This window comes from Perissodus microlepis, chromosome 12 (assembly GCF_051167445.1).
Source record: "Perissodus microlepis isolate ML-2025 ecotype Zambia chromosome 12, ASM5116744v1, whole genome shotgun sequence".
NCBI classification, from domain to species: domain Eukaryota; kingdom Metazoa; phylum Chordata; class Actinopteri; order Cichliformes; family Cichlidae; genus Perissodus; species Perissodus microlepis.
Genome location: NC_140472.1, coordinates 62,530 through 83,489, shown reverse-complemented (window position 1 = coordinate 83,489; position 20,960 = coordinate 62,530). Strand labels below are relative to the sequence as shown.

General features: G+C 43.3%; 2 protein-coding genes across 4 annotated transcripts in view; both read left to right on the top strand.

Annotated features, from left to right (window-relative positions):
• Positions 1-2,700, top strand: part of zfr (zinc finger RNA binding protein) — a 41,906-nt gene extending 39,206 nt beyond the window's left edge. The window contains exon 20 of the mRNA XM_084946937.1: positions 1,697-2,700. Coding sequence (XP_084803063.1) covers positions 1,697-1,879 — 183 coding nt within the window. The 3' untranslated portion in view covers positions 1,880-2,700. The remainder of the gene's footprint in view (positions 1-1,696) is intronic.
• Positions 2,701-2,809: 109 nt separating this feature from the next.
• fam151b (family with sequence similarity 151 member B) overlaps positions 2,810-20,960 on the top strand; it is a 28,840-nt gene continuing 10,689 nt past the window's right edge. Inside the window, exons 1-6 of one of the 3 annotated variants that reach the window (XM_084946941.1) lie at positions 6,560-6,709; positions 6,811-6,936; positions 7,990-8,149; positions 8,226-8,443; positions 16,518-16,653; positions 17,212-18,213. In XM_084946941.1, coding sequence (XP_084803067.1) covers positions 6,613-6,709; positions 6,811-6,936; positions 7,990-8,149; positions 8,226-8,443; positions 16,518-16,653; positions 17,212-17,353 — 879 coding nt within the window. In that variant the 5' untranslated portion in view covers positions 6,560-6,612 and the 3' untranslated portion in view covers positions 17,354-18,213. Of the gene's footprint in view, positions 3,408-6,559; positions 6,710-6,810; positions 6,937-7,989; positions 8,150-8,225; positions 8,444-16,517; positions 16,654-17,211; positions 18,214-20,960 lie in introns of those variants that run through there. The other 2 variants (XM_084946942.1, XM_084946940.1) reach the window with 2 other exon arrangements.

Sequence of the window (20,960 nt, the reverse complement as noted above, 5' to 3'; positions counted from 1 at the left end):
TCTGAGTTATGAGTCCAGTCCAGTTTGTTGTTCAGATGAACATCAAGGTACCTGTAGCTGTCCACAGCCTCGATGTCCATACCTTGGATGTTCAGTGGTTGCAGTGGAGGATGCTTGTGCCTGCAGAAGTCTACCACCAGCTCCTTGGTTTTACTAGTGTTGATCTGGAGGTAGTTCAGCTGGCACCAGTCCACAAAGTCTTGGGTCAGTCCTCTGTACTCCCTGTCGTCCCCATCAGTGATGACGCCGACTATTGCAGAGTCATCAGAGAACTTCTGCAGGAAGCACTGGGTGGAGTTGTGGGAGAAGTCTGCAGTGTAGATGGTGAAGAGGAACAGAGCCAGAACCGTTCCCTGTGGCGCCCCCGTACTGCAGACGACCCTGTCCGACACACAGCCCTGAGTCCTCACATACTGTGGTCGGTCGGTGAGGTAGTCCAGTATCCATGTAGTGAGGTGATGGTCCAGGACCGTGGGAAGAATAGTGTTGAAGGCACTGGGGAAATCAAAGAACATGACTCTCACAGTGCTCCCAGCGGTCTCCAGGTGAGAGAGGGAACAATGTAGGAGGTGAATGACAGCATCATCCGCTCCAATGCCAGGCTGGTAAACAAACTGAAGTGGGTCCAGTGATGAGCTCACCAGGTGCCGAAACTGAGCCAGGACCAGCCGCTCCAGGGTCTTCATCAGGTGGGATGTCAGAGCCATCGGCCTGTAGCAGTTGAGGTACTTGGGGCGTGAAGTCTTTGGCACTGGTACAACACAGGAGGTTTTCCAGAGCTGTGGGACTCTCCCCAGCCTCAGGCTCAGGTTGAAGAGGTGCTCCATCACCCCACACAGTTGGTCTGCGCGGGACCTGACGACCCTCGAGCTGATGCCATCTGGACCCGCTGCCTTCTTGGCTCAGTTCCCTCCTAACCTGGGTGGTTGAGAGAGGCAGGCTGGAGCCTTGTGTTGAGTGTGTATTGGATGCTGTTGTTGGGGGTGGGGAGGAGTGAGCAGGGTGAGTAGAGGACGTGTGAAGTGTCAGAGGTGGAGCAGCAGCAGTGGGGGTGGGTGAGTCTGCAGCCGATGTTGGAGACTGCCTCATGGATGAATCAAATCTGTTGAAGAAATGATTCAGTTCATTTGCCCACCTCACATCCCTCCCAGGCAGAGAGTTCTGATGTTTGTGGCCCGAGATGGTTCTGAGGCCTCTCCAGACTTCGCCAACGTTGTTTTGCTGAAGCTGGTTCTCCGTCTTCTGACTGTAGCTGTCCTTCCCGTTCCTTATCAGTCCTCCATTAGATGAATACAAACCCAGTATGTGCTCTATCCCTCGTCTGCACGCTGTCCTGTCCATCCTGCTCACTCCCAGGGAACATCTCTGACTCTCGTTGCTCCCACCACTCTCTCCCAATAACTCTGTCTTCTGACCTCCATCCTGCTGACAGCAGTGAACCCCATGATGATCCTGCTAGCGTACTCTGTACCGTACTCCAGCGTGGATGTCACGTTAAATCCACCTGCAGCATTCCCGGCCTTGCTCCTCCTGGTGCCCCAGTGGAATCACTGGCTTTGCCCTTCTGTCAGGTTTTTACCAAGTAGTTGATCAGGTCACAGAAAGAGTAAATAAACCCCCCAAACGTGCACATCCGAGACTGTTGAAAGGTTTGCTTCTGCTCTTTGACTCAAATGTTCTCCAACTTTGTGTTTAGTTTGCTCTTAGGCTGCTGGCGTTCCGTCAGATTCATAAAGTTTTGGGGATGGACCCTCTACCGCAGATGAACCCTCGCTTCAGCATCCGCAACAGCCGGAAGCGTCGCCGTGACAACAGCGATGGCACAGACAGCTTCGAGGGCGAAGGCAAAAAAGACAAGAAAGATTACGACAGTTTCTAAGCTTGCGTTATGAATTGAATCTACATACCAGCTGTACTAAAATGTCGTATGCTCGTCTCCTGTGTACTGGCTTCTTTGTTTTTAAGCTCCAGGTGTACCAGCCTAACTACAGCCTGACTTTGTATGACACACACGTGTATTGTTTTTAGTTGTAGATTTCTTACCGTGAGGGCTGAGGACTGTGTGCTAGACGGACGTTTTTACCTGGCGTGCTTCTTACAAGAATGAATACAGCAGAGCTTGTCACTGCTCCCCACCTGTGTGTTTAAAGTGGAGCCGGACTGAACTGTAATGTGGGTCAGAAGGAAGCGTGAGGAGAAATATCAATGCCTTCATTCATCTGTACAGTTGCATTCAGAGCTGGTCTGTGTTTTTGTTGTTATTGTGAACCTTTTATTTGGCCAACAGATATGTCAAAGTTCCTGTATTCCTGTGCTTAATGCAAGTGCTGTTTGATGCTGTGGTCTTGTTACGTTTCAATGCTAATCTACACTTCAGATGAAGACCTATGGGATGCAGCAGACTATGAAGAATATTTCAGTGTTGATATACCTTTGTTAGTAGTGACATTGTAAGCCCAGGTATGTAGTTTTGTCTATTCATTTGCATATATAATAAGTATTTGTGTAATCTATAGATGTAAAAAGACATGTTTTGATTTGTGGAAAAAGTGGCTACGTTGACACTGCCGACTGTTCTGGCTTTTAAATTAGTTTTCTTGTGTAATGGGGATTGTATTGGCTTGCTTGCCTCATACCTTGGTTAGGTGCTAAATCAGTTCTGTCCTGAGGAAAAGGAATAAAGATTATTACTGACTGAGAGATGTCTGTCCTGCTCTGAATGCTCACTGTGCTCTGCTCGCACGTCCAGCACAGTAAATGCATTTCCACCCGTTTCTCCGGAGCACATTTTTCCTCATGATAGCAAGTAAGTACCCTGCTGTCCCTACATTTACTCACTGACTGACCCGTTCAGCTGCTTGGTAAGGCAAGTATGTGGGCCAATCACATGGCAGTAACTCAGGCATCAATCAGAATCTGAGGAACTTTATTGATCCCAGAGGGAAGTTTGCTGCTATAACAACTCAACAAGCACTTTCATAAAATGAGTGCAGAAACAGAGATAATGATAGAAATACTAACATAAATATAGTTACAAATGTAAAGGACGTGTGCAAATATGTTGTGTACAAAAGTGACTGCATGGAGGTGTGAGTAATTTATAGTCAGGGTGATCTGAAGCTCAAACTGAGCATGAGAATAGAGCGAGGGTAACTGTAGTGTGCTGGTTAGTGCTGTTGTGTATGAGTGTAATTACAAACCACCTGTATGCAGGGTTAAGTGTTTTTCTATCTTTGACTTTTCTGAGTCACAAAGGGAAGGAGAATGAACACGCGTGTAACGAATGTTCTTAAAACGTGGTTATTTCATCGGGCCTTCAGCAAAGATGCAGAAGAAACGAGGTCAAACACCAACTGGGGAGAAGCTGGGCGACAGATGAAACAAAGCTGTCATCTCCTACGTAGCAGGTTTGTCACAGAAATTCAGAACCGTTTTCTACAAGCAGGACGTCGCAGTGCATCTCAGACCCAGCCACACACTCGAGCTGTAGGTTGGCTCGACCGTGGCACATCCAAACGTGCACCAGGACCCTCGTCGCTGCCTGCAGCCTCAATTTTTATTTTAGGACCTCTTTGTCTCTCCTGTTCCACACCTGTTTTTGGTTTTCACATGCAGCAGACTGCTTAACAGCCTGTTTCCCTCCTTTTTACTGAACACTTTAATAGCAGCTGTATCTCTGACCAAAGCTAAACGGTGAATGCTGACACATGCAGCATGTTACACAACCCTGTAACTTGTTCGTAGAACAAGGCTGTTGCTGGTAGGACCAGGCTGCATGAATGTGTTATAGGGCTGCCACAAACGACTATTTTGATAGTCGACTAATCAGATCATCATCCATTGGACGTACAGCTTATTGCACCAGCAGCATCTGCTCTTATATAACTATCATTAGCTTACAGCTTTAAGTGTTTAAGGTATGTGCTAACTAAAAATAAAGACAAGATGATAGTTTATTAAATTTTAATGAAATTTGCAGATTGTTTCGGTGAAGTTTAATAAACTCCTTGCTATCTAAAATATAACAGGACACCGGAGTATATTCTCGAGCATCTCACACTTCTGATAATCAGCTGTCTGCTTGACGTTTATTCAGCTGTGTAAAAACTATAACTTTAATCTCAGCCAAACCGATTTACTCAGGAACAAATAAAATACTAAAAAAAGCCAAACAACATTTTTAAGTTATCTAAGTGACTTATATATGTTTAACCTGAGTAGCGAAAGACAGCGGTGGGTTTGAAAACGATTTGCCGGGAGTCCGGCTAGCTATCGAGCTAGCGGGTAACAGACGTCTCCGAAAACGTCGGAGCGCTTTTGAAAATATGTGGTGTCTTGATAAACTGAGCGGATATTTGAGGTTTACACAGCTACATTCTCGCCAGAAAATATGTTAAACGTTTATTTTGTGACCCAGAAAGAATAATAAGAGTAACATTAAAACTAACTAGCTGCCGCCATTGTTGGAAACTGAGCTGGGCTGCACTATGAATTCTGGGACACAGCTTCTTCTTCTTCTTCTTCGGGGTTTAACGGCAGCTGGCATCCTTGTACATGCAGTGCTGTCATCTTCTGTTTCTGTCTGTTATTACACTCTTAAATCCTACTACTTATTCCTGCGTCTTTTGTGATCTTACAAAGCTTCAAACGACGCGTCGACTATTAAATCAGTCGTCGACGATTTTGATAGTCGACGTAATCGTGACTAGTCGACTAATCGTGGCAGCCCTAATGTGTTATATGCCATATTCTGTGTTTCTTTTTACTGAGCAGACTAGTCTATTTCCGCAGCCACATCTTTAATAAACTGGAGATTAATTTAAACATTTCCTGTGATTCTGTTCGTGTTGCCTCGAAATCAAATATGTCCCTCTGCTGTTACTGCAGCATACTGCAACTTCAGCATGCGTGTACGTTGCACATTTTGGAGAAGCAAAGCATGAAATGAACACAGTGAACCAGTGTGTCTTTTAGCTGTTTTACAACCACTCTTTCAAGGTTTTTTTTTAAATAAAGGAAGGTTGGAGATTGGCCTATAATTAGCTAAGACAGCTGGGTCAAGCAACAGGTTAACTACTGCCAGCTTGAAGGCCTGTGGTACACGGCTGTTTAATAGAGATTGCTGGAGTATGTTTACAGTTGAAGCATTAATTAACCTCACTTTGATGGGACATTTTTACTCTTATTTGTATATTTACATTCTTTTCTAAAGAAATCAAGTCACCTTTGACCATGACTGCTTTAAACTTTGACTAATAATCTATCACACTGTCAGTAGGAGAATATTTAAATGAGTCATGAGACAGTTTACTGCAAATTACGCAAACAAAACGAATGCATAAAAAAAATCTGCCTGGTGCTACTAAGAACTTATTTTCAAGGGGGGAAGATGTTATCAGAACCAGCAAATAGAAATCCACAATGTATCACCAACTGCTGCATCTGTAAGAGACAAAAACACAACAAAAAAACCCAAACATAGAAAATACACAGATACATAAATCGAAATCTTCTTGTCGTGTCAGTGAGAGTGAGAATGTCTTTGTCACAAATGTGCTTGATAACGAGGGTGGGAAGCTGCAGCGATGCCCTCCAGAAGCCTGGAACCAGAATATGAGAGAGCTCCTTGCCTCATGGTAAATGGACTGGTTCTTATATCGCACTTTTCTACTTTATTTTATCACTCAAAGCACTTTACACCACAGGGCTGAGAGTGATTATAGGAAAGGTGCTGGATCAGCCCAAAACCACATGGGAGGAACTTGTTAAAGATCTATATGCAGCTGGGACCACAGTCACCAAAAACACCATCAGTAACACACTACACTCGAGTGGATAGAAATCTGGCAGGGCCCACAAGGTCCCCCTGCTCAAGAAGACACATTAGCAATACTGCTGAGGGAGTTTCTATCAAAGGAAAGTTTGAAGCCTAATCTTGAAAGTAGAGATAGTGTCTGTCTCCTGAATCCAAACTGGAAGCTGGTTCCACAGAAGAGGGGCCTGAAAACTGAAGGCTCTGCCTCCCATTCTACTTTTAAATACTCGAGGAACAACAAGTAGGCCTGCAGTGTGAGAGCGAAGTGCTCTAATAGGGTGATATGGTACTACAAGGTCATTAAGATAAGATGGGGCCTGATTATTTAAGACCTTGTATGTGAGGAGCAGGATTTTGAATTCTGGATTTAACAGGAAGTCAATGAAGGGAAGCCAAAACAGGAGAAATCTGCTCTCTCTTTCTAGTCCCTGTCAGGACTCTTGCTGCAGCATTTTGGATTAACTGAAGGCTTTTCAGGGAGTTTTTAGGACTTCCTGATAATAATGAATTACAGTCGTCCAGCCTGGAAGTAATAAATGCATGAACTAGTTTTTCAGCGTCACTCTGAGACAGGATATTTCTAACTTTAGAGATGTTTTCTTTCAGAGCTTATATTTTATTGTCTCACGTCGAGTAGAATAAAGATTGGGGCAATTTGGTCACTTAGATTTTAAACTTAGAAATCTCGATAAATATTGTATTGAATCAGTAAAAGACTACCGGTTCTTTTATTTCGACAATCTCGGACCGGAAATGTGTTGTTATTTATCTTCCGTTTTGGATCGTGGAAGTCGGCAATGAAAACGAGTCTTTTGCTGAGTTTTCACAGAATTACTTTAATTTTAATCGTGTGTTTTATATTTTATGTCTTGTGGAATTTAAAGGGTAAAACAGGTAATGTCGAGCTTTGCAGCTACGCTCACTTGTTTTAGCGAGCTGCACTTTACTGTGACAGAGAGGAGCTAATGGCTGCGACCCTCGTGTTCTGTTCGCAGGTGGGATGCGTGACCAAACGCTGGACTATTTCTTCAGTCGGAGTTTTATAACGAGGATGGACGCTGCCGAGGTTAGCTGGTCGCATGCAGCGAACAGCAGGAGCAGGCTGGCGGAGGCGCTCACAGGTGAGTCCGTGACGTGGCTGTCGGTCCCGCTGACGTCAACATGAAAATTCAAACACCTGACATTTTATTTTTGTTTATGTTAAAGGTCATTTTGTATAAATCAGCCCTTGTTTAGTCCTGAAGGTTGAAACTATTTTGCGTGACCGTGTTAAGTTTCTGCTTCCTTCACATTAGCAACCGCATTAACGTAACCATGGCAGCGTCACTCTGATAAAGGCTGAAATCATAGTTTCTCCCCGCCGACTCATGTTAATTATCATACTTTTCAACAGAAATCCTAATTTTAGAGTACAAATATTAGAATGCATTATAATCTTTGGCTGTTCTACAGAAATATGGGAACACATTGCTTCCTCAAACGGAGGCTCCCAGCAGCCCAGATCCAGGTCTGGGCTGCTGGGAGCTTCCCATGATGCACTCAGTGTTTTTACTCACCATTTGTGGATACATTTAATCAGTAGTTATTATTAATCTTCCACAGCGTGTCCTTATTGTATTTTGTGTTGAATAAATAAAATGTAATTTTATTGTGAAGGAAGGAGGCTTCATGATATGTAACATGGATTAGAGGGCTGGTGTGTGAGCTGTGATTCATCTCAGGTCTGCTAATAATCTGGACACTGTAATGTAATGCATTCTTTTTTATAAAGCACTTTTCTAGTCTTACTGACCAACCAAAGAACTTTAGATTGCAAGTCACATTTTAACTACATTGTGTGCACTTTGAGGACTTTATCCGCCTCACATCCGTAGCCAGATTTTCCAGTTAACCTAACATTTAATCCATGTTTGGACTGTGGGAAGAGGCCAGAGTCCCTGGAGAAACCCACACAGGCACAGGGAGAGCATACAAACTGCCCGCAGAGGCCACAGCTGGAGGTAAAATCAGGAGCCTTTGTGGATGTGCTGAACACAGAGCGACTGTGTGCTCGTCATACTGCGCTAACCTCCTCTGGGCTGAAAATAAAAAGATGTATTCAGTGATGTTTGTCGTTGGGATGATATTTAAGAAAGATAAGAGTCGGTTTCTAATAGGCAACAACTGTTTTTCAGGTCCTTCTCTTATGATTGAAGCTGACATTGTCATGAGAGGTCGTGATCCCAAAGAGCCAATCATGGCACATCCCCCTGATACAGACAGTGACATCACTCTGAGGGAATGGCTGGAGGGAGTGAAAGAGTACGGCAAGGGGATAAAGTTGGACTTTAAGAGGTGAGAGGCAGGTTCTGTTCCACCAATGCTGTGTGGGTCTGTGTGACGCTAACGCTGAGCTATACTCTCCACATAGCATGGAGGCTGTGTCAACATCTTTAGTCCTGCTGCAGGAAGTGCTGATTGAGCCATACCGTCCTGTGTGGATCAACGCAGACATCTTCTCGGGTCCTGGGGGGCAGATCGGACCTCTGGAGCATCACACCTTCCTCTCTGTTGTGACTCATCTTCCCTCACACACTGTGCTGTCTCTGGGCTGGACTACAGGATGGACTGCTGGGACAGATAATCCAGGTAAACATACCTCATCACCATTGCCTTTTTGTACACTGAGAACTCAATTTTATTGATAATAGAAGAATAATATCATGTAAACAAATGTATTCAGATTATGGCTGGGTATGGTCACTGATTTCTGGAATCGATTCAGTTCGATTCGATTTGAATCGGGGAAATTTTGCCTCAGACAGTCAGAAATATTATAATTCTGATCACTTATCAGTACATATCTATATTTTTATATCTATAAAAACAAAGCTGACACGTTTGAGACTTGATCAGAGGTGTGAGCATCACAGCAGACGCCTTTGTGTCAAAGTAGCTGAGGATAAAACAGAAAAACAACGTTACAGAGGTTTGATTACAGACACAGCTAAGAGTTTTGCAATTTGTGAGCATTTTAAAAAGTTTTCTTCAGTATTGAACAGCAGAAATGCGGCTTTCTTGTCAGAAGTCATTTAAGTAAAAAGAAAAACCACAGCGCTGTAAACAACGGTAGACTGGTAATGAGCAAGCATATGGGAAACTGTTCTTCAAGTACACAGAGAGAGAGAGAGAGCTGTGCAGGAAGTGTGATTTTTATCGTGGTGGAAGCAAAGCAGCAAAAGTCAGAGTGAAGTCATGACGATGTTTATCTGTAGTTTGGATCTTCTTTTGCTCCTGGTTCAGTCAATGTTGTTTGGAGAGAGATAAAACCTGCAGCTCCAGAATCTAGCACGTGAACACAAAGCGTGGACCCGCCGAAACATCAGAATCAGTGAGCTGATTCAGCCCCGACCATGTCCGTGCCGTCGGGTGAGAAAGTTGACATCTCACTGATTCTGATCCGTCGGCGGGTCCGTGCTTTGTGGTTACGTCTTTGTGCAGAATCCGTGTTCCTGCTGTCATTTACTGTTTTAGCTGTTTGGTGGTTGTTGGAAATTTGAGAGGTTTAACCTGAGATTCTGGTGTCTCAGGTAAAATACGTTTATATTTAAAAATTGATTCAGGATTTAATGAATCGATATTGCGTTATTCAAACTGGAATCGATTGTAATCAGAAAATCAATAATCAGAACCCACCCCTAATTCAGATTAGTGGGAGGAGATGCCACCAGCACATTTAGGACCTTTTAGTATTGTCACCCATATTTGAGGGTTTTAGGATGATATCACTAAAAAGCCTAACTGCTGTTCAATAGTGAAGAAATGTAAATGTTGGGTCTGGGCTTGCAGCCGCTGGCTCAGAGACTTGTCACCTGTGAAGAAAGCAAGACATCAGCTTAAACAGTATTTAACTTAAAAGGGAAGCCTGGTCGGATCTCAGAGCTGCAACTCTGCACTCGACTCAGACGACTCCGCCCCCAGCCTTTGCTTGCCACCTTATATTGAGATGCATACCGTTTACACAAGCACCACCCATTGTAAAACCCCTGTGGTGTATCAGGTACTGTGTGTGTGTGCATGTATGTGCAAGCACGTGTGTGTGTTTGTGTGACTTCCTGCTGATGGAGGAACAGAAAAATATCTCAACATGCAGTTTACGAATTTAAGTATAACAATGACAACTATTATCAAAATCACCCTAACAGTCTGTCCTGTTTGTCCTTTTTGTCCTTTAAACTTTTCAACCATGCATCATTTACACAAATCTTCTGTCCTATCATTCACCTCATATTACTGTAAAAGCAAACAGTTGATAAATGTGTTAGCAGTTATCCTATTTCTCATTGATCTCACACATGGTAAACTGCATCCTACAAGTAAGCAAATGAAAGTTAACAGTCCAAAAAGAGGAATTAACACCGCCGAGGCGAGCCGTGTGGTGTTGGAGGGAGAAAGGACCCAAAATGCAGGCAGTAGATGATAATGCTAGTGACGTTTATCTACCAGTAACGGAGAGACAAAACAGGCAGTGAGGAATGACAAATGACTGGAGAAACCTGAACTGGGAAAACTAAATGACAAACCTGAGATCATAAGAAACGGGGTGCGGGGCGTGGATGAAGCTGCTGCTGCAGGCGTGGATGAAGCTGCTGGTGGCTGGACGGGCTCCTCGGGCCCTCCAGCGAAAACAGTCCCAAAACCAGCGGGCACCGGGGCCCCTGGCACACACAGGGCTGAACCAGCAGGCACGGAGGCCTCTGGCAAACACAGAGCAGACTGCAGCTGGGCGGAGCACTGACCCCGCTTAGGCAGCGACAGTCGGGTGCAGTCCTCAGCTGGCTTCTTAACCTCCAGGGGTCCAGAGTCTGCTGGGGGCTGAAACCCAGCCTCTGGGGAGGCCCTGGAGTGCATCGCAGTCTCTTTTGAGGAATGATTACATTATTAATTGGTTTGTCTCTCTGCTTAGAATGAACGGATGAAACAGTTCCTTTCGGATTGATTTGACTGAGCTTGTTGTATAGGAGGAGCAAGTGACACAGGATGCAGGGCTAGTGGCTGCTGAACAGGAGGCTGAACTGAGGGTGACTGAAATAATGGTTGAGGTGACAACTGTGGTGGAATTGGAGACTGAGCTTGAGGCTGGGCGGCTAACTGAGCTTGAGGCCGGGCGGCTAACTGAGCTACAGGCTGCTGTGCAGGTGACACTGGAAACTGGGTTGAAGGTAGCTGAGCAGTAGACTGAACAGGCGATAAGCAGTCATTGTCCTTTGCCGTACAGAACATTACCCCTGAGTAAACAGTCCCACAGTTCAGACTAGAGATGGACCGATCCGATATTACGTATCGGTATCGGTCCGATACTGACGTAAATTACTGGATCGGATATCGGAGAGAAATAAAAAATGTAATCGATCCATTAAATATCAAAAAAGCACCTCACAAAACTTGCGACACGGCGTAACTCGGCTCATAACCGTAGCACGTCGGAGCAGTGTGGTCACGTGATAGAGCGGCTGAGTGTATTTGTAGCCTCGCTACCAAACCAGCATTTCATCTCTGAGGAAGTTACCCCAGAGAGAAGTAAAGCAAGTGTGTAAGTTCATCTCTGAATGTTTGTAAAGCATTCCAGCGTTGAGCTTAACAACCGATATATGGAGCAACTGCCTCTCTCTCTCCTGCTGCTACTTCAATCATGAAACTGATCAATGATCAGCTGATCGGCTTTTCTGTCTTGTTTGTTTTTGGCCCACTTCATGCCAGAAAGAGGAAACCAGCGGCTGAACAACAGCAGCACGTTTAAGCTTGATAAGCTGTTGTTAGAATTTATTTAATATTACTTTCTACACCAGGATCTTTTTCTATGCAGCTGACGGCTGGTAACTGTGCAGGGGCGGATCTAGCAAAGTTTAGCCAGGGGGGCCGATAGGGCATGAACAGGGAAAAGGGGGCACAAAGACATACTTTTCTTTCTCATTCTCATTTAAAATGTCGAGCTTTTAATAAATAATTATCTGAATCTTACACCCAAAGTTTTAATCTGATGTAAAATGTATAGAAGTCTATTACTGTATATAGTAACTATTAAGTCTAATATACCCTAGTAAGCTATAGTACTTTTTCCTTTGGGAAGGTACCATCTGTGCAATTCTGTTGAAGAAAGATGTTGAATCTATTTAATTATTCTTGAAAAATAATTTATTTCTGTGCATTTTTTTTCACCCTGCATCAAATTAAAGTTGATTACGTCGATTAAGCATCATGAGGTGGGGGGTGGTTCCCTATTTTTTTTTGCTGGGAGTTTGCAACCCTATTAGTTAGGTTGCTTAATATTTCTGCTAAGTACTCTTTAAAATACCAGAATAGGGAGGATGGAGCAGGTTTAAGTTTATTAGATTGATCAGTTTTGCTGAACTATGAAAGATTTTGGGTGCAGTGTATTTTTTACATACAGGTATAACAGAATAGCTTTAGTGTTGTTGTTTATTTAAACTTGAGTATGAACTTATACAAAATGCAGCAAGATATTAAAAAACAGTTTTATTGATTAAAAAACACTATCAGATTCATATCGGTATCGGCAGATATCCAAATTTATGATATCGGTATCGGACATAAAAATGTGGTATCATGCCATCTCTAGTTCAGACCAATAATATTGTCCTGTCCACTCACCACAGCCGGCTGCTCTGAAATCCCTAGGTCCAACTGTGGCGAGGAGCGTCAACGGAGTGAGCGCCGTTTCCCTTGAAGGCTGGGTTGACGGGCCAGGCAGAGCATCCTCCGTCGGGCCAGGCAGCGAAGCATGAGTTGCAGGGTGGGTGGTAGCAGCCAGGGGGGTGAAGACAAAGTTCGTTCAGAACAAAATTCTGTGTGAGCGGGTGAAGTGAGCTGAGCAACCAGGGGAGACCAGAAACTAAGCGCTGCAGCCGATTAGCTATGGCTTGACGGAATTCTCTCCCCTCGTGCTCCAGCCATAAGTTAATTAATTTATCCACCGAGTAAATAATGTTCTCCCGAAGCTCCTCGGTCGGGTTGAATGCTGCTGGGTCCATTGTGGCCGGTTCGTACTGTCACGGCTGCCGAGGCGAGCCGTGTGGTGTTGGAGGGAGAAAGGACCCAAAATGCAGGCAGTAGATGATAATGCTAGTGACGTTTATCTACCAGTAACGGAGAGACAAAACAGGCAGTGAGGAATGACAAATGACTGGAGAAACCTGAACTGGGAAAACTAAATGACAAACCTGAGATCATAAGAAACGGGGTGCGGGGCAGAGAGACGCAGACGGAGGAACAGAACACTGTGGAACACAGAAGTGGGACCAGGGCAGGCACAGAACAGAAAGCTAACAAATGGCAAATCATAACGGAATACATACTCAGAATAAACAAAAGCATAAAGAAACACAAAACACTGAGTCGGCAGACTCAGGACCATGACACGTTCCTTAAGCAATGTCACTCACTTATTTTACCTCTATGAGCTCAGTGATGGTCAGATAATGAGCCCAACACTAAAATGTTCTATAATCACTGCACATCTGCTCTATTGTCACTTGTCTGTCTGTGCTGAATCCTCCACAAGCGCTCTTAGAGAGAAACAAACATCAGCAGCAGCATCCTGGAGGTCAGGCCTGGGTCACCAGATTCCAGAGGTGCTGTAAAAGGCCAGAAAGTTAACAATCTGCCGTGAAAAGAGTGACACTGGTTTCAACACAGTATGTGTCTCACATTGTATGCTCATTCCCCCGCTGTAACATTCAACATTTTCTCAACAACACAGTGTAATAGCATAACCAACACACAGGCTGTAAACACAGTTTCCTCACACAACATCAGTTTCCCAGAAAAGTAGCAGTTAAAGGTTAAAGTCTGCAGGGCCCACCCTCTCATGTGACCCTAAAATCTCCCCCTCTGGTCTCTGTCATCCTCCTGCTCCTGCAATAAAGAAACACACATCCATACATCCACCCTTTGTCACATCTGGGTGGAGGTGCAATCCTGCATGTTGGTGTTAAGTCAGTCAACTTCTGTCAAACTTTTGTCAGTCCAGTCAGTTCCCCATTTTTTTTTTATTATTCATTGCTGATAGTAGCATTTGCATCTTGTCGCATTTCGTTCCCACTTTCGGCAATATGACGCCACTTTAAAAAAAAAAAAAAGAATCCTTTTAAACCGGACTCGCTCTCTGATTGTCCCAAATAAGTGGCTTTCTCCCGAGCCCATTTTAGTATGGAAAAGCTCACTTTGCGACCGTTTTCCCGACAACATGTTGTATAGCGCTTTCTGTTCTAATCGTGCAGATCTCTCAAACAACAGAGATTATCTCAAAACATCCATCAGCCACACACCTCACAAAATAACCCGAATGTCTTATTAGATCATGAGTTTCTTCTCATGTAACCAGGTGTGTGCCATGTTAAAACTTTCCTCCACACATCAGAAACAAGAAACTCAACAACCTATTAGCCTCACTCATCCAGACCCCTCTTCACCATTCTGTTTGCCCCTGCTTTAATTTAATCATCTGTCCTACTATAATATCAGTCCAGTGGTCTATGTATCACTTCTCATCTTACTAAGTGAACTGGACAAGATGACAAACAGAAACACATGCTGAAGATGCTGTCTGGTCTTCATGAGTTTCATTGTATGTGTTAGTATGGTTAATGCATTTTCTGTTTGTGCGTGATTTTGTGTACCTTTCTCTCTGCAGTGTCTCAGACTCCTTCTCAATTTTCCCACTTAAAGCAGTCATTTTTCCTCCCAGGTTCGCCAACCCAAATTTAATTTCCCACTCTAAACAACAGCATTCCTCTGGGTCCTCACCTGCTCCGCCCACTTTGGTCTGCTCTCCCCCTTGCAGCATTCCAGCTTCAGCTTTGTCCGGTGCAGTCCCCACTGTCTCGTTCATTGCCATTTCACTCCAAACATGGAAAATGTCAAACTCAGACAGTCTTCTCAAAGACCAGTCACACACAGTGAAGTTGCAGCTTGCTGGAAACGCATGTCCATCCATCCAGTCAGAAGATGGGTTCCCTTTCTCTCAGCACATACTGCTGCTGCTGGGTCTCTCTGCTTAAGACTCTGCTGTTGTCTCTTGGACTGCCATGTTGTTGCTTTTTGGAACTGCATTTCTTGTCTTCAAGGAGAAGTTGGCGTCCTTGGAGCACGCTTTTCAGGATGGCCTTGAGGCGACTTTTGTTGTGATTTGGCGCTATATAAATAAAATTGAATTGAATTGAATTGAATTGAATCAGAATCAGAAAGACTTCATTTATCCCCAAGGGGCAATTAACACATAGAAGTGAAGCTGTAAACAATTCAGTCAAAACTCGGCCTGAGTGTTTCTAAAGATGTTAACCTATAATTTTCTTCCGACCGCTGCATGTGGGAAATTGATCCAGGTCTGTTTCCCCATCTGCAAGTGACACACTGAGAGACATGTTCATCATTCTTATCACTGCTTAAATAAGACGCCTCCTCTCTCTGGTTTTGAACTCTCCTCTCTTAAACCCAGAAAATGAGATTGTAGCTGTTCTAGGCTGAGAAACACAAAACCATCTTCATATTATTATTGCTTTTTTTTAAATCAACAACTCTGTTATATATAGCTTTGTGTCCACCCTAGGGGAGCTCTAGGTTCGCATGGGTCCGTGCATCCAGAGCAGAGGATCCTGCGTCCTCAACAGACCTGAGGGGTGATGGAGATGTAGGGTTAACCCTCTAACCCTACACGTATAATGTAATCTGTAATATGGACAGTATGACAGTTCTCAAATATGCAGACAACATGGTGGTGCACCCGACTCTAATAGCCTGGCAGTATGTTGTCAGCAAGTGGATTTACTCATTTGCTTCTTAGAACTGAATGAACAGCAGTGCTGCTATTGAAGAGTCACTCCTGACGAAGCAACAACTCACACGCTGTTTCAGCGCCTGGAGGTCAAAGGGCAGGTGGTGCAGCAGCTCAGGGCCTTTAGGTACCCGAACAGTGAGGAGACTCAGAATACTTTATCAATGCCAGAGGAAACTTTGCAGTCACAGTTGCTCCAAGACAGTAAGGACAGTAACTAAGAAGTTACAGTACCAATAAAAAATTACAGTATATTAAACAATAGTTCTAATAAATAAATAAATGTCCCATTATCTCACATGGAAGAGAGTGTAGATAAAGCTGAAATTGAGATGCCCTCTTAGACTCTGCTTTGTAGAGGATGTGCAGCTGTTGCTGCACATTAGATGGACGTAGCCACAGGCAGGAACTATTTTCTGTCTCATTTGGGTAAATCTGTCTCTCACTGAGCATGCTCAGCACATCACGGAGTGGGTGGGAGGTGTTGTCCAGCATCCTCCATGTCTTGGACAACATCTGTCTCTTTGACACCATCTTGGCAGAGTAAAAATAAAATTCTCACCAGGAAAATACATGCATGCAACATAAGAGTTCATCCTGACACTAGAAGAACTCATGTTCACGGACTACCTTGACAGCCGAGTCAGCCAGCAGTCAGGTGGCTAATGTTGGTCCAGAACTGCTAAGGAGCTCTTGTGATTTTTCACGGGGAAGAAGGCAAGAATGCTTGCTGGGAATTGTGGGACTATGTGCCTGTCTCACCTGAGAGCACTTCCTGAGTGAGGTTAGAACGAGAATCAGTGAGTCCTCAGCAGACCATAGTGACACATCTCACATAACACGTTTATGTTTTGTTTCTCTTTTGTTCAGGCTACAGCTGGGATATGGTTCATATGATGGAGAAGATCTGCAGAGACCTTAAACATCCCGTAACATTCCCAGTACGTGCAGCTCTGCTGGCCAAGTCCTTCTCCCAGCTGACATGGCTGCTGAAGCAGTCAGACAGGTGAATATCGGCCACATTGGACCTTTTTCTCGGAACAACACCACAAACATGCAGTGGCTTCTTTGCTGTCTCCTGGTTGTCTGAAGAAGCCATATATATGCTCGATATCAGTAAAGGAGAGCAAATCGAATCCAGCAAACTGTATTCATCTAATTAGTCTCATTGTGGATCAGAGTTAGTCAGTAGGCTGCAAGCAGTCACAGTAGTTTCTCCTTTTTACTTCTCACACATTGGTGTGGGACACAGCTGAAGCGTTATGTTACCATATAATCATAAACTGTCCTTTTAGCTTCTTAGATAAGATCTCTGTCTGCCAAGCAGTGAGAGAGAAAGTGTCATCACTGCACAGAAGCATGTGTACATCACAGTTTAACTCGATCCACACTCTTGTCTCATAGCTGTGATTTCATTGGACCATTTTAATGTTTCAATGCCACAAAGTTAGATTTTCATCTGTTGTTACAATAAAGTCAAAAAAATCACAATAAAGTCAAATGGGCGGAGTTTCCAAAACCATTCTGACATATGTTAATACCTTTTTTTCCTTGACATTGACAGCTACACTCTAACTGTGTGGACGGGCCACAGTGATGAGTTCTCACTGCAGGACTTGCTGCCCTACAGAGAAGAGTTTGCCACAAGCAGGATTTACTTTGACCTGCCAGACTCTCTAAGAGCACGGATCATTTCAGCACAATAAGCAAATATGAATCCAATGAGACGTTGTCTGGATGTGACATTAACTGGTGCACCTGCAAGTGCACCTGCAAGTGCACCTACCATATAATCATAAACTGTCCTTTTAGCTTCTTAGATAAGATCTCTGTCTGCCAAGCAGTGAGAGAGAAAGTGTCATCACTGCACAGAAGCATGTGTGCATCACAGTTTAACTCGATCCACACTCTTGTCTCATAGCTGTGATTTCATTGGACCATTTTAATGTTTCAATGCCACAAAGTTAGATTTTCATCTGTTGTTACAATAAAGTCAAAAAAATCACAATAAAGTCAAATGGGCGGAGTTTCCAAAACCATTCTGACATATGTTAATACCTTTTTTTCCTTGACATTGACAGCTACACTCTAACTGTGTGGACGGGCCACAGTGATGAGTTCTCACTGCAGGACTTGCTGCCCTACAGAGAAGAGTTTGCCACAAGCAGGATTTACTTTGACCTGCCAGACTCTCTAAGAGCACGGATCATTTCAGCACAATAAGCAAATATGAATCCAATGAGACGTTGTCTGGATGTGACATTAACTGGTGCACCTGCAAGTGAAAACTAACTTCGTCCTGAATTTATCTGAAGCTCACTTCCTGTTAAAACAGAGTTCATCCTCCCCACCGTCACCGACTGCTTGCTCATAGGAATCGTCTATTCATGAGGATCCTCTGCAGTACTGTAAGGTGTCTGCCTCACAGTATTAAGGCCATGAAATTAATGTTACTGGGGCTGGTGCATTTCAAATCAAAAGATGCTCTAAGCCCACTTGTATGTAATATTTTCTGTTTTCTCTACCGATTCTTTTTTTTGGGTGGGATAAAAAAATCTGCAAATCAGCTGAGTCCAGTCACGTTGTGTTTGTTTGTTTTTTAAAGAGTGTTAGTCTATTTTCAAGTGGGACGAATCAGACAGTTTCGAGCAGAAGGGGGCTCTTTCCCACAAAGGTTGGACTTTCCTTCACTTACACAGCCTTTTAGCTGTGCCTTTGTGTCTTTCAGATTCTCTTAAAAATATATTTAGTTCAAGTTACACTAGATAAAGTGCATATGAGGAGGGATAATATGCCCCTTCAAATGAGTGATTTATGACCCACAATAAAATGATTTATGAGTAATAAAGGACGTAATAAAACAAATGGCAGTCATAAAAATATGTTATTAATAAAATTATTAATACATATTTTTAATAACATGAAATTATCATATTAATAAAACTATTATTAAAACGATCATATTTCATAACTCATTCAATAATTCAACAATTATTTGATTATTAAAAATATCAATTTTTTTTTTTCAATTTTAAAGCCAAAAGAAGTTTATTTTTTTATGGCCAAAAATGCCATCTGTTCGTGGGCCTGTGTGTGCGTGCGTGTGTGTGTGAATATGTGTTAAACCATAGTTCTTAGTGCTTAGTTAAACTTGTGCTTTTGTAATATTTAGAATGGAGATACAGGCTGCATGCCCCGATGGAAAGCTTTATTACTATTTATTTCCATTTGTTTAATACGAAATAGGAAATTCACAATCAAAGTCCGAGTCACAAACTCTCACAATCCCAAAAACCCCCCAGCGTCTCCCCTCTATCCCCCAAACCTCAGGCAAGTTAACAGTGTTCTCCTGAAAAAACCCTGTCTTCCTCCAAACTCACAGCACTCCTAACTTCTCACATACAGCGCACAGCCGAAATTGTCCGTCTTACTCGTCTCGTCAAAATGTTTTGCGAAGTATCACTAATGTATAATTTGACTTGTGAGGTACACACAACAAGGCCTAGAAGAAAAGGGGATAGTTTACTATGTGCTATAAAAACACAATCCTTAATCTTTGATTGTGAGAAAAGGGTAAGCTGGGAGAGAATACAGCATTATACAAGCAATATGTTTTGGCTGTATCCGTAGATCTAAGACATAAACCTGTTATTAGTTATTAAAGTTAACTGGAGTGCAGCTTTAATTTAAAATTATTTCATGAACTGTCCAGGAATTACAGACAGCTTTATACTGATATGCTGATATAAAATTCCCTGAGTGTATTGGCTGCATATGACAAGCATTTGTAAATCATTAGTGTTTTGCTTGTTTTAAATTTGTGCACTATTTTTTGTATTTTTCTAATATATCTCTGATTCACGTTTTCTTACTGACTGTTGTGCTCCTGTAACGTGAATTTCCTGAGTGTGGCATTTAATTTACGAAGATTTCTGATTTGCAGCTAAGACTGTGACAATATTTCACCATTTGCAAGCCAGAAGAGTGATCGCTCTTGAAGCCTCGTTGTTGCACAATACTAGGACTACTAGTACTACTTCTAGTACTACTGCAGCAAGACACTTGTTTCCTTTTTTCCATCAAACATTTCTTTCAGCCATTTGTGTTTATCAGAGCGATGTGTGACTATTTTTTTATTCAATAACCAGAAAGTACACAAATACAAGATTAAATAATTTATTTATCAAAGATACATAATTACACATTGATACAATGAACAAGGTGTCTATAAAAATTACACACAGTGTAAGAAAATTATAACATTATAATGTACAAATAAGTGTTTTATGTCATAAGCCACCCAGTGTCATAAGCATACAGTGTCATTAAGCCACCCCCTCTATTCAAAGAGGGTTGGCCTCGACCCTCAGCCATCATTAAATAGTTATAATACAAACCACTGCAGTGCAGTACCTGTAATCTGGTCTTTAAGTCTGACCTCATTAGCTGTTTCCGGGTTCAAACTCAGCTTCAGGTCCCAAAGTCAAATGATCACTGCAGCATTACCGAGACTTAAAAACTGTTTAAATTCTTTCATCTTTAATAAAATGATCAGCGTTGCTGCTTTACCAGGTGTAACTATGAAGTTTAACATCCAGGCATCCATGAAAACAGAATTTATGAATTTTTACGGAGTTAGAAGTTAGCAGGAAGTTAGCTCGCTAGTTTCACTTCCAACATAAATGAAGAGAGAAAACTAAACAGCAGTGATGTTTGCAGGGTTACTGAAGTTGGACTAGCTGGTATATAATGATGTGCTACATGATCGCTAGCTACACAGCTATGTTAGCATAACATAAACACAGTGAAGCTGGAGGATGAATGCTAACTCTTTCCACTCTATAAAAGTTAACGTGAGGGTTCCTGATGATGAACCACTTTGTATCCAGTTGCGGCGGTGACGAGAGTGATTCCCGGGGCTGCCTGCAGCGGCAGACCCAGAGCTGGTCCGGGGGCCACCCATGTGGCAAGCAGTGGCAACGCAGCAGGCGTGGAAGTGAGCCAGGGCTCACAGGCAGCTGGGCAGGCGGCCAGCTCGCAGGACCACGCCGCCCTCGGATGTGGCAGGACCCCCACCTCGACCTCCGTCTCCAGCTTGGCAGGTCCCGCTGGCCCGCCAGCCTCCGGTCCTTCCCACGCGCTGTCCACATTTACAATAATCACACGGTTGCAGCTCTCTCGCTGCCAGATGTACACATCACCACCAGAAACAACAACACAAGCAGAGCACAGGTTTTAAGCTGGCCAGGTGTGATTGTAGATGCCGTACAGGTGAGTCCATCTCACCTCCAAAATATGCAGTATCGCACACCG